At 36.5% G+C, this 13,794-nt stretch overlaps 1 protein-coding gene across 1 annotated transcript in view; it reads right to left on the bottom strand.

The window, feature by feature from the left end:
• Positions 1–6,283, bottom strand: part of LOC133329960 (dynein light chain roadblock-type 2) — a 189,260-nt gene extending 182,977 nt beyond the window's left edge. The window contains exon 1 of the mRNA XM_061538419.1: positions 6,278–6,283. Coding sequence (XP_061394403.1) covers positions 6,278–6,283 — 6 coding nt within the window. The remainder of the gene's footprint in view (positions 1–6,277) is intronic.
• Positions 6,284–13,794: the final 7,511 nt, after the last annotated feature.

Here is a 13,794-nt window from a genome sequence, read left to right as displayed (position 1 = left end):
TGAGTGAACCGATAGAGTTGGAATCCTGAAACTTGGATTTAGGATCACTATGGGGGTGTAGGTTTGTGGTAAGAAGGAGGTTTTAGAAATTCGTACTACTGAGTACTAAATTTGGTAGAATTTAAATTGTGGGTGAACCGATAGAGTTGGAATCCTGAAACTTGGTGATAGGATCGGTGTGGGGGGTAGGATTGGGGTATGCAAGAAGTTTTGGAAATTGGTACTACTGTACTAAATACAGCTAGAATCCTGAAATTTGGAGTTAGGGTTACAGTTTGATTTGATGGATTTGAGTAAACCGATAGAGCTAGAATCTTGAAATTTGAAGTTAGGATCACTGTCAGGGTGTAGGATTGGGCTATGTAGAAAGTTTCGGACATTCGTACTAATGTGTACTAAATGGTACCAAATGGTTGTTAGGATCACTGTTGGGGTGTTCGAATGGGGTATGTAGGAAGCTTTGAAAATGTCTACTAATGTGTACTAAATGGCACTAGATTTGGCACCGTTTGGGTTCATTGGATTGCATGATATAGGTAATAATGGAAATTTGTACCTATGTGTATAAAATGGCACTAAATTTGAAACAGATTGGATTTAGGTGAACCGATAGAATCCTGAAATATGGAATTAAGATATTGGGGTATGTGGGAAGTTTTGGAAATTCGTATTTATCATTGTTTTGAAATTTGGAAATTTTACAAAAGTACAAAGGGTAAAAAATTACACCAAATTTTGTATTGAGCTAGATTTCTTCTGCGGTCAGAATTTGTGAGTAGGGTTGAGCACACGCTTTCAAAACCATCTCCTTAAATAGACCTTATATCTCAACCCTTATTCGCATTCCAAATTTCAAGTTTTTAGCTCTATCCATTCACATGCTACGAAATTGTACCAAATTTAGTACATTTTAGTACTATTGGCATACTTATAGTTCGAATGTCCAAAAACTCTTTGCTATAGCTATACTACACTCCATCAGTGACCCTCATTTAAAATTTAAGAGTTCCAGCTCTACCGGTTCGCCAAATACAAATTGTATTACATTTAGTACTTTTCGTACCGTTCTAGTACGAATTTCCAAAAACCCAACCTTGTTATTTTTAATGGATAATGTTTCCAAGATTGTCAGATAACGTGAATTTCTATAGAAAAAAATCGTCAGGACCCTGAGGACTACTTATTTCCTATAGAAAAAAATTCGTCAGGAACCTGAGGATTACTTTTTCTATAGAAAAAAAAAATTCGTCAGGAATCTGAGGACCACTTTTTTCTATAGAAAAAAAACCGTCAAGAACCTGAGGACTATTTATTTCTATAGGAAAAAAAATCGAAAAAAGTGGGAGCTATATCTAAATCGGAACCGATTTTCACGAAACTTAGCGCACATCATTCCAGACTTAATTCAGTACGCCATGCCAAATTTCCTACAAATCGAAAGATATATAGGGTCTTTGTTGCACCATTTACATAAAATCGGACGATAATATATATGGGAGCTATATCTAAATCTGAACCGATTTCCTCGAAACTTAACACACACCATTCTAGACTTAATTCAGAAGGCTTTGCCAAATTTCCTGCAAATCGAAAGATATATAGGGTCTTTGTTGCACCATTTACATAAAATCGGACGAAAATATATATGAGAGCTATATCTAAATCTGAACCGATTTTCACGAAACTTTGCACGCATCATTCCAGACTTCATTCAGTACGCTATGCCAAATTTCGTACGAATTGAATGATTTTCAGAGACTTTGGTGCACCATTTACCTAAAATCGGATGATAATATATATGGGAGCTATATCTAAATCGGAACCGATTTTCACGAAACTTAACACACATCATTCCAGACTTAATTCAGTACGCTGTGCCAAATTTCGTACAAATCGAAAGATATATAGCGCCTTTGGTGCACCATTTACATTACATCGGACGAAAATATATATAGGAGCTATATCTAAATCTGAACCGATTTTCATGAAACTTAGCACACATCATTTTAGACTTAATTCAGTACCCTATGCCAAATTTCGTGCAAATCGAAGGATATAAAGAGACTTTGTTGCACCATTTACCTAAAATCGGACGATAATATATATGGGAGCTATATCTAAATCGGAACCGATTTTCACGAAACTTAGCACACATCATTCCAGACTTAATTCAGTAGGCTATGCCAAATTTCGTGCAAATCGAGAGATATATAGGGATATTAGAGCATCATTTAAATTAAATCGGACGAAAATATATATGGGAGCTACATCTGAATCTGAACCGATTTTCACGAAACTTGGTACACATCATTCTAGACTTAATTCAGTACGCTATGCCAAATTTCGTGCAAATCGAAAGATATATAGGGACTTTAGTGCACAATTTACCTTAAATCCGACGATAATATATATGGGAGGTATATCAAAATTTGAACCGATTTTCACGAAACTTAGCACACATCATTCCAGACTTAATTCAGTAATCTATGCCACATTTCGCGCAAATCGAAAGATATATAGGGACTTTGGTGCACCATTTACCTTAAATCGGACGATAATATATATGGGAGCTATATCTAAATCTGAACCGATTTTTTCGCAATTTCAATAGGGTTCGTCCTTGGGCCAAAGTGAACCTCAGCACTATTTATTTATTTTTTTTTCTATAGAAAAACAATATTTTTGTAATTTTTGTTTGTAAATAAAAATCAGCTGATTGTTTATTTACATTCCTCGAACCAGCTGATTGTTGTTTGTTTTTTTCTCATTTTTGTTTTTTGCACTTTTTTGTTGTAGTTTTTTTTTTTTTTGTTTTGAATATTCTCCACCAAACCGAACCAACCTCCTCTTTGTCTCAGTACCGAATATGGATAACTACCACCAAGTATATATAGTTCCAAACAGGGCTGATGATTATGGTCGTGCTTAAGAGTCTCTGGCCTGGAGACACTTGAATTATAACTCTTCATCCACCACCAAGCATGTGAATGCATATGAGGGAAGCCCTGGCTGGCTGGCTCACTCAATGTGTCGTCATCATCCACCAAACAGAACACAACAAATTTCTCTGATTACGATTTCCAAAGGCAGGTTGCTCCAAAGCAACCACCACCAAATGCGGCAGTAGAGCCACTCAGTTCAGCTCAGCAGCTAGTGGTGCTACCGATTGTTGGTGGGGTTGTTGTTGTTGTTGGCCAGTCAGTCATCCAGTAATGGCATGTGCGATGCGGTAAGGTAATGCCATTTTTGCGGGGGAGTATTGCTGGGGTTTTGTAGGGTTGCTCTTGACATCTTGGTGGTGGTTCCTGCTGCCGGCTCATTTATCGAAACAGAGTGCCTACTACCCCGAGTGTCACCACACACATCCGCCGCCATAACAAAAAGGGGTGGAAAAGTAACACGCATGTTTTCTAGGTGCAAGGACGTCTGGCGACCTTGAGCCACTTGTTTTTTGTTGTTGCTGTTTCCACCAGCCTAGACTCAGGATTTTTCCAACCACCACCACCAGCAGCATTGTGACCAAGGTGAAAGGGCCACCAAGTGCCGGCCGGCACTTCCTTGGCTCAATGCAACCACTTTTTTGCTCCAAAACAAAACAAAAGTGGAGAAATAAAAAAAGTCAACCATGACCCAGTCCCCCCGAATTTGTTATTTTCCGCATAAGGAAGGAGGAGCTGCTCCTACACCTTCTCTGGAAATCATTCATAAAGGAAACAGGATAGGAAAAAAAATCATCCACCTTTGACAAAGTGGGTACACATGTGGTGGCTTCCTAGATTTCTATGATGGGAGGAGGTGTATCTTGATTGCCTTTATTTTTTTCCTGATTGGTATATCACTTGACACCTTTTTCTAGGAGGACCTGCCCTACACTTCCTCCTTGGCAGAGGTTTCTTCAGGTGGCTCTTTTTTCTCCAGCTGTTATGGAATTCCAAAATCTTTTCTGTTTCTGTCCTGCAAATTAGCAAATGTCTTAGACGCTCCTTGACACCACCAACCACTATTTCATCGACGTCACCGTCCATCCCGTCATCATCCACACCACCACCGCCTCCTCCCTGTCTGTTTGCCTATTGAAATTTTTCATTCATAAATTCTCCTCGGCAGAATTTCTTAGGGTTAAATTTCATGATTGCGCTCTTCTCTGGGGTTGGTGGTGTTGTTGTCGTCGTCGCTGTTTTTGCCGGTGGCCTAGTCGGATTTTTTTTTTTTGTATTTTGGGGGTATGTTATTGTATTGCTGTTGGTCAGGTCTCGGAGTTGTGGATCAGGTGTTTGACCTTGATAATTTCTAAATTAGGGGTTTGTTGCCCTTTTTGTCGTTGTTGTTGGTGTTGTTTACCTTCTAGAGGGGGTAGATTTTTCGCGATTTTTTTTGAAAAATGAAGCAACAAGTTTTATCTTTTGGGGGGAGCATCGACTCTTTAGGGGAGGTTATAATTGGGAAAGGTATTTTTATCAGCCGGATAGTAGGTGGAAATTGTGATGGATTAAATATCTAGTCGCTCATTGTGTTGTGGTATTTAAAAACAAAAAAAATTGCCACGAACCTAAGGACATTTTTTCCATAGAAGCAAATTCGTTCGGATTCTGTAAAAGAGAAATTTTTTCCACATAAAAAAATAAATCGTCTAAAATCTGAGGAAATTGTCAGGAATTTCTTTTCAAGAAAAAAAATATCTCATTTTTTATAATTTTTTTTTCCATCGAAAAAAATGGTCAGGGACCTGAGTACATTTTCTTCCAAAGAAAAAGAAATCGTTAGGAACCCGTAGGAAAAAAAATTGTCGTGAATCTGGGGACATTTCTATTATCATAGAAGAAAAATAAGAAATTTTTATAGGTACCCTTCACCACACTGTGGTGGTAAAGGGTATTATGTCTTTGTGCATATGTCCGATTTGGATGAAATTTGGTACAAGTCACTTATTTGGCCCAAGGATGAACCCTATTGAAATTGGAAAAAAAATCGGTTCAGATTTAGATATAGCTGTCATATATATTTTCATCCGATTTTATGTAAATGGTGTACCAAAGTCCCTATATATCTCTCGATTAGCACGAAATTTGGCTCAGCGTAATGAATTTGGTCTAGAATGATGTGTGCTAAGTTTCGAGAAAATCGGTTCAGATTTAGATATAGCTCCCATATATATTTTCGTCCGATTTAATGTAAATGGTGCTCCAAAGTCCCTATATATCTTTCGATTTGCACGAAATTTGGCGCAGCATAATGAATTAGGTCTAGAATTATGTGTGCTAAGTTTCGTGAAAATCGGTTCAGATTTAGACATAGCTCCGATATATATTTTCGTCCGATTTTATGTTAAAAGAGCACCAAAGTCCCTTAATATCTTTCGATTTGCACGAAATTTGGCATAGAGCACTGAATTAAGACCAGAATAATGTGTGCTAAGTTTCCTGAAAATCTGTTTAGATTTAGATATAGCTCCCATATATATTTTCGCCCGATTTAAGGTAAATTGTGTACCAAAGTACCTAAATATCTCCCGATTTGCACGAAATTTGGCACATCGTAATGAATTAGGTCTAGAATGATGTGTGCTAAGTTTCATGGAAATCTGTTCAGATTTATATATAGCTCCCACATATAATTTCTTCCGATTTTATGTAAATGGTACACCAAAGTCCCTATATATCTTTCGATTTGCACGAAATTTGGCATAGCGTAATGAATTAAGTCTAGAATGATGTGTGTTAAGTTTCTTGAAAGTCGGTTCAGATTTAGATATAGCTCCCATATATATTTTCGTCCGATTTAAGGTAAATAGTCCACTAAAGTCATTGGAAAGCTTTTAATTTGCACGAAATTCGGCATAGAGCACTGAGTTAGGTCTAGAAAGAAGTATGTCAAGTTTCCTGAAAATCGGTCCAGATCTAGATATAGCTCCCGTATATATTTTCATCCGATATTTGCCCATATTTGCCAATATTTAGAAAAAAAATACTTTCGAGATGAGGACATTTTTCCATAAAAAATCGTCGATAGAAAAAAATCGCCAGAAACCGGATTACATTTTTTCCACAGAAAATAATCTTCAGGAACCTGAGAAATTTTTTTCAACTGAAAGAAGTCGTCAGAATCCAGAGGACATTTCTTTTCAAAAAAAAAAAAAAAAAAAAAAAATCATCAGAAAACTGAGAACTTTTGTTTCCATAGAAAAAATCGTCAGGAACCAGAGGACATTTTTTCCACAGAAGAATGTTTGGCTGGTTCCTGAGGATATTTTTTATATATTTCTTATTAAACACGCTGAGGACATTTTTAAATAAAAAAATCGTTCGGAAACTGAGAATATTTTATCTATAGAAGAAAATTCCTCAAGATCCTGAGGATATTTCAGGAAACTTAGAAAATGTTTTCCACTGAAAGAAATCGTCAGAATCCTGAGGACAATTATTTCCATAGAAAAAAACTTCAGAAAACTGACGACTTTTCTTTCCATAGAAAAAAATCGTCAGAAGACTGAGAACTTTTCTTTCCATAAAAAAAAATCATCAGAAACCAGAGGACATTTTTCCACAGAAGAAAGCTCGGCTGGTTCCTTGAGGACATCGTCCGGAAACTGAGAAGATTTTTTCCATAAAAAAATCTTCAATAATCCTGAGGAGATTTCTTTCCTTAAAAAATCGTCAGGAACATGAGGATATGACTATTTGCAATGTTTGGTTCAAATTAGATTTTTAGCTAGATTTTGGGTTAACAAATTTTCAAAATTTTGACCAAATTGGTGGAATTGGATATTCCGTTCGCTCCATATGAGATTTAGAAGTTTTCCAAAATTTTACCCTCTGTGGGAGGGACTGATAAGTCCCACCTTCCAGCAATATATAGGCATAATTAAAATGTTAGCTTGTTCGAAGTTTGGTTCGAATCGGATACTATGTTCGTTTGATACTATACAATGCTTTTTCAGGTTAATTTTGACCATTTTGTGGGGGAGATCCCATAATGAGTGGACCAATTTTCCCCATCTCCGAACATAATTTCATTCGGAAAGTAATGTAACGATGTGCACCGTTTAGATCAAATCGGATATTTCATTTGAATAATATTGGATTTATAAATATTGGAATTTTCGACCCTTTGTGGGGTAGGTACCAGAAGGAGTGGATTCGATCTGGGCTAGATAAAAATATTGCGATATGCAAATTTGAGTGAAGTTTTTAAAAATGTTGACCCCTTGTGGGGAATGAACTAGAAAGAGGGGACTGATAAGTCCCATCTCCCTGCAATATATAGACAATATTAAAATGTTAGCTTGTTCGAAGTTTTGTTCGAATCGGATACCCTGTTCGTTTGATACTATATAATGCTTTTTTTCAGGTCAATTTTGACCACTTTGTGGAGGAAGTCCCATAAGGAGTGGACCAATTTTCCCCATCTTCGAATATAATGTTACCATGTGCAATGTTTAGATCAAATCGGACATTCCATTGTAAATCTCCGTTTGTAACTAGGCCTTGGAAAATATTTACTATATCCACGTCTCTAACTATGCCTCGATTTTTTTTAATCCACGCCTAAAACTATGCTTTTAAAAGATTTATAATATTCCTACTCCTCCACATAGACCTATTTTTTTTTTGTTCACGCCCATAACTATGCCTTGAAATATCATTTATAAAAAAATCCAAGCCTAGGCTTTGAAAATATGTTTTTATACCCTTCACCACACCACACCACAGGGTATTATATCTTTGTGCATATGTTTGTAACAGGCAAAAGGAAACGAGATAGACCCATGGTTCCCTTTGGAGAATATGCATAGAATCACTTTCTGAGTCGATTTATGCATGTCCGTCTGTCCGTCCATGTATTTTTCTGAACAAAGTAGTACAGGTCGCATTTATGATCCGATTTTAATGAAATTTGAGATAGGTCATTTATTTGGTCAAGAACCCTATTGAAATTGGGAAAAATCGGTTCAGATTTAGATATAGCTCCCATATATATTTTCGTTCGATTTAATGTAAATGGGGTACCAAAATTCCTTAATATCTTTCGATTTGCACGAATTTTGGCATAGCGTACTGAATTAAGCCTAGATCGATGTGTGCTAAATTTCGTTAAAATCGGTTCAGATTTAGATATGACTCCCATATATATTTTCGTCCGATTTAAGATAAATGGTGCACCAAAGTCCCTTAATATCTTTCGATTTGCACGAAATTTGGCATAGCGTAATGAATTAAGTCTAGAATGATGTGTGTTAAGTTTCTTGAAAATCGGTTCAGATTTAGATATAGCTCCCATATATATTTTCGTCCGATTTAAAGTAAATGGTCCACCAAAGTCCCTATATATCTTTCGATTTGCACGAAATTTGTCACAGCGTAATTAATTTGGTATTGAAAGATGTGTGCTAAGTTTCGTGAAAATCGGTTCCGATTTAGATATAGCTCCCATATATATTTTCGTCCGATTTAAGGTAAATAGTCCACTATTGGAAAGCTTTTAATTTGCACGAAACTGAGTTAGGTCTAGCACTGAGTTAGGTCTAGAAAGAAGTATGTCAAGTTTCCTGAAAATCGGTCCAGATCTAGATATAGCTCCCGTATATATTTTCATCCGATATTTGCCCATATTTGCCAATATTAAAAAAAAATACTTTCGAGATGAGGACATTTTTCCACAAAAAATCGTCGATAGAAAAAAATCGCCAGGAACCGGAGGACATTTTTTTCCACAGAAAATAATCTTCAGGAAACTGAGAACATTTTTTCCACTGAAAGAAGTCGTCAGGATCAAGTCGTCAGGATCTTATTAAACACCCTGACGAAATTTTAAATAAAAAAAATCGTTCGGAAACTGAGAACATTTTTATATATGAGAAAATTCGTCAAGATCCTGAGGATATTTCAGGAAACTTAGAAAATGTTTTCCACTGAAAGAAATTGTCAGAATCTTGAGGACAATTATTTCCATAGAAAAAAAATCTTCAGAAAACTGACGACTTTTCTTTCCATAGAAAAAAAATCGTCAGAAAGCAGAGGACATTTTTTTCCACAGAAAAAAGCTCGGCTGGTTCCTTGAGGACATTTTTTCCATGAAAAAAAAATCGTCCGGAAACTGAGAAGGTTTTTGCCATAAAAAAGTCTTCAATAATCCTGAGGAGATTTATTTCCATAAAAAAATTGTCAGGACCAATGTTTGGTTCAAATTAGATTTTTAGCTAGATTTTGGGTTAACAAATTTTCAAAATTTTTACCAAATTGGTGGAATTGGATATTCCGTTCGCTCCATGTGAGATTTCGAAGTTTTCCAAAATTTTACCCTCTGTGGGAGGGACTGATAAGTCCCACCTTCCAGCAATATATAGGCATAATTGAAATGTTAGCTTGTTCGAAGTTTGGTTCGAATCGGATACTCTGTTCGTTTGATACTATACAATGCTTTTTAAGGTCAATTTTGACCATTTTGTGGGGGAGATGCCGTAATGAGTGGACCAATGTTCACCATGTTCGAACATAATATGACTTGGAAAGTAATGTTACGATGTGCACGGTTTATATCAAATCGGACATTCCATTCGACTAATATTGAATTTATAAATATTGGAAATTTCGACCCTTTGTGGGGTAGGAACCAGAAGGAGTGGATTCTATCTGGGCTAGATAAAAACATAGCGATGTGCAGAGTTTGAGTGATTTTCGGATATTCCGTTCGCTCCATGTGAGACTTACTAGTTCTCCAAAAAATTTGACCCTTTGTGGGAAATACTAGAAGGAGTAGACTGATAAGTCCCATCTCCCATCAATATATAGGCATGATTAATATTTTAGCTTGTTCTGAGTAGGTACCAGAAGGAGTGGACTTTATCTAGGCTTGGTAAATATAATAGTTTGTACAAAGTTTGGTTCAAATCGTATTATCCACTCGCATATATATTTCGATGAGACATAAGATAACTTCATAATGCCTCTCTCATAGAAGTCCTGTTCTCTATTTGCAAAAAATTCTAGTATTCGATTTTCACAATCCTGTATGGCGGATGCATTAAAACTTCTCATCTTTCTAAATTTTAAAATATTAATTGAGATGTTATGCTGAAAAGAGATTGATTTGATTATATATTATATATTATATTTTTTTATCAAATCCTTGATACACTACTCTCCTCATTATGTCCATCAAAAAAAAAATCCTCATAAATTTCCCAATAAGAATGTCAAATTCTTCCATTCAATATTCCTCCCTCAATCCCAAAAGAAACCATTTATTAATCTCCAACATGTGTACAACTTTATTTTATGTGAATTGATAGATATCATCAATTTCATTCCAAAAAAATAATAAAAATATGTAACTTGAAAAACTTTCTACAAAATGGCGGCCATGACAGAAAATACCAAATAGTCGGTCTACAGATGAAAAATATCCAAAGGCAAAACACAAAACTTATGTACAGGCAGCATAAAAGGATATATGGATGTCAGCAATGCATCTCAGCGAAAGAGAGAAGAGAGCAGAGAGCAATACATAACGACGAGAATACAAGTTTTTCAGTTCAGTTTCTGTTATTTTGTTTTTAGATTGTTCATTTGTTGTCGTTGTTTTATTCTGTTTGTGAGGCGAAACAAAACTTTTCATGTTTTCCCAAACGTCAGCAGCGACAACAACAACGAAAACTCATCATCATCGCCATCTGATAAAAAAACGGCCAAACAGGAATAACCAACAGTACAAACATATGAACATAAATTTCAATTTTTTTATAGCTGTTGCCGCGCTGTCAATTTCATTAGGAAGGGAAGAGGAAGAGAGAAGGGGGAGGGGGACAGAACAGAACAGGACTAGAAAGCACACACAGGCCGCCTCAGACTTTTCAGCATTTATTTGTTATCGTCATTGCCACATCACAGCACAACTCCCCATCCACAAACAACTAAGTTGCTCTCCTTCTCCTTACGCTCTCTCTGCCTCTTTCCCTCTCTCTCCCTCTATTACGGTATCATATTGTTGTTGTTATTATTGCAGTTGTTTGGCAGCCGTTATACTACACATGATTATAATTATTCCTCTTCTTCTTCTTCTTCTATTTCTACAATTCCACACACTTTGCTATGTGAGAAAGAGAGAGTTGCTCTCTCGGGATAATTAAAGTGACATGCGCTCTAAAAGCACTGCGAAATTAAATTTATTCTTTGGGGGTCTCTATGGCGTATGCTTACTGTCATTTCAACTGGGTACATACAAGACAGTTATGTGTTGGCTCTCCCTCTCTCTCCCTGCCTCCCTGCCTTTCTCTCTCCCAGAAAACAGTAACAAAATAACAATTGAAAGTTGTCGCTGCCAGTTTTGTTGCCTGCCGCCGGGAACAGAAAAAGGGGACGCATATTTTGTTATTTTTCCACTGCTTTTCTCCCTTTTCAGCTTTTTTACTTCCTTTTTATTCCTTATTTCACATATACTATTATTATTAGAGTGTGTGTGTGTATGTGTGTATTACGGGCATAGTAAAAATGTTTTGGTCTGACGTCTCTGCTTTTAATTTTGAAATATATGATTTTATTGCTGTTGTTGTTTTGTTTTTGTAATTGCCACTGAACTGTGGCCGCTTTAGCTGGTACGACGCGGGGTCATTCGGTTGTTTTTTTATGAACCGACTGGCGGATAGATCTGACCATAGCTAAGAGGATAAATGAGTAATAAAACCAACATTATAATTATTTTACAACTATATACACTCGAGGAAAACGAAATTCAGCCAGTCTGAATTAAAAAATTTCCTAAGGAAACCTTAATTCAGCCACGCTGAATTGAAGACTTCCTATGGAAACCTTAATTCAGCCAGGCTGAATTGAAGATTTCCTATGGAAACCTTAATTCAGCCAGGCTGAATTGAAGATTTCCTATGGAAACCTTAATTCAGCCAGGCTGAATTGAAGATTTCCTATGGAAACCTTAATTCAGCCTGGCTGAATTGAAGATTTCCTATGGAAACCTTAATTCAGCCAGGCTGAATTGAAGATTTCCTATGGAAACCTTAATTCAGCCAGGCTGAATTGAAGATTTCCTATGGAAACCTTAATTCAGCCAGGCTGAATTGAAGATTTCCTATGGAAACCTTAATTCAGCCAGGCTGAATTGAAGATTTCCTATGGAAACCTTAATTCAGCCAGGCTGAATTGAAGATTTCCTATGGAAACCTTAATTCAGCCAGGCTGAATTGAAGATTTCATAGGGAAACCTTAATTCAGCCAGGCTGAATTGAAGATTTCCTATAGAAACCTTAATTCAGCCAGGCTGAATTGAAGATTTCCTATAGAAACCTTAATTCAGCCAGGCTGAATTGAAGATTTCCTATAGAAACCTTAATTCAGCCAGGCTGAATTGAAGATTTCCTATAGAAACCTTAATTCAGCCAGGCTGAATTGAAGATTTCCTATGGAAACCTTAATTCAGCCAGGCTGAATTGAAGATTTCCTATGGAAACCTTAATTCAGCCAGGCTGAATTGAAGATTTCCTATGGAAACCTTAATTCAGCCAGGCTGAATTGAAGATTTCCTATGGAAACCTTAATTCAGCCAGGCTGATGAAGATTTCCTATGGAAACCTTAATTCAGCCAGGCTGAATTGAAGATTTCCAATGGAAACCTTAATTCAGCCAGGCTGAATTGAAGATTTCCAATGGAAACCTTAATTCAGCCAGGCTGAATTGAAGATTTCCTATGGAAACCTTAATTCAGCCAGGCTGAATTGAAGATTCCCTATGGAAACCTTAATTCTATGGAAACCTTCAATTCAGCCTGGCTGAATTAAGGTTTCCATAGGAAATCCTCAATTGAAGATTTCCAATGGAAACCTTAATTCAGCCAGGCTGAATTGAAGATTTCCTATGGAAACCTTAATTCAGCCAGGCTGAATTGAAGATTTCCTATGGAAACCTTAATTCAGCCAGGCTGAATTGAAGATTTCCTATGGAAACCTTAATTCAGCCAGGCTGAATTGAAGATTTCCTATGGAAACCTTAATTCAGCCAGGCTGAATTGAAGATTTCCTATGGAAACCTTAATTCAGCCAGGCTGAATTGAAGATTTCCTATGGAAACCTTAATTCAGCCAGGCTGAATTGCGAACAAATCAACATTTCTAACATTTTTGCTCGGGTGAATGGTACATTGTTCCTCACGTATCATTACACTGACGCAATACCAAATCAAATTAATATTTATGCTTGCATTATTTTGTTTTGCTTTGCTAACTGAACACACACATACATAATACATAATCGTATTTATGTATATGTGTGAGTGTAAAAACTGGCAACATTTGTGATCTGTCTGTCTGTTCGTTGTTGCAAAAATTGTCCTCGTCATTTTTGTAATGCTATTCGGTTATACGAACTACTACATAATACGTTATTCCTCTCTTCTTCTTCTTGCTTCTCGTCCAATTTGACACAAATGGAAGGGACGCAGTTTATGTCATATTTCCCTCCGTTTGTTATTGTTGTTTTTATTGTTATTCCGCTACTTCCTAGTTATCGTTATTTCGAAAGCAAAGTTATATGTTTGGTGATATGTTCGTGTATGTGTGTGTGAAAGGGAGCGAGTAACGGAAAAGGGAACAAGAAACACAAACGTGTAGCGTAAAGTTGAACGAATGTGGACGAACTCGTAAAAATAATATCCTGACTACAACAACAACAAAACCAAATGATCCACGGTTTTGCTTATCCTCGCGGCCGGTAGTGTGTTTTTTTATTATTTCCAGTTGGGTTTCTTATTTCTCGGTTTCCTTGTTTTCTTTTCATTTCTACCAAGCAGG

Source organism: Musca vetustissima, unplaced genomic scaffold (genome assembly GCF_032173495.1).
Source record: "Musca vetustissima isolate MV318-11 ecotype Yass unplaced genomic scaffold, APGP_CSIRO_Mvet_v1 utg16644, whole genome shotgun sequence".
Classification (NCBI taxonomy): domain Eukaryota; kingdom Metazoa; phylum Arthropoda; class Insecta; order Diptera; family Muscidae; genus Musca; species Musca vetustissima.
The sequence above is the reverse complement of the archived record's forward strand: the minus strand, read 5'-3'. Positions and strand labels throughout refer to the sequence as shown.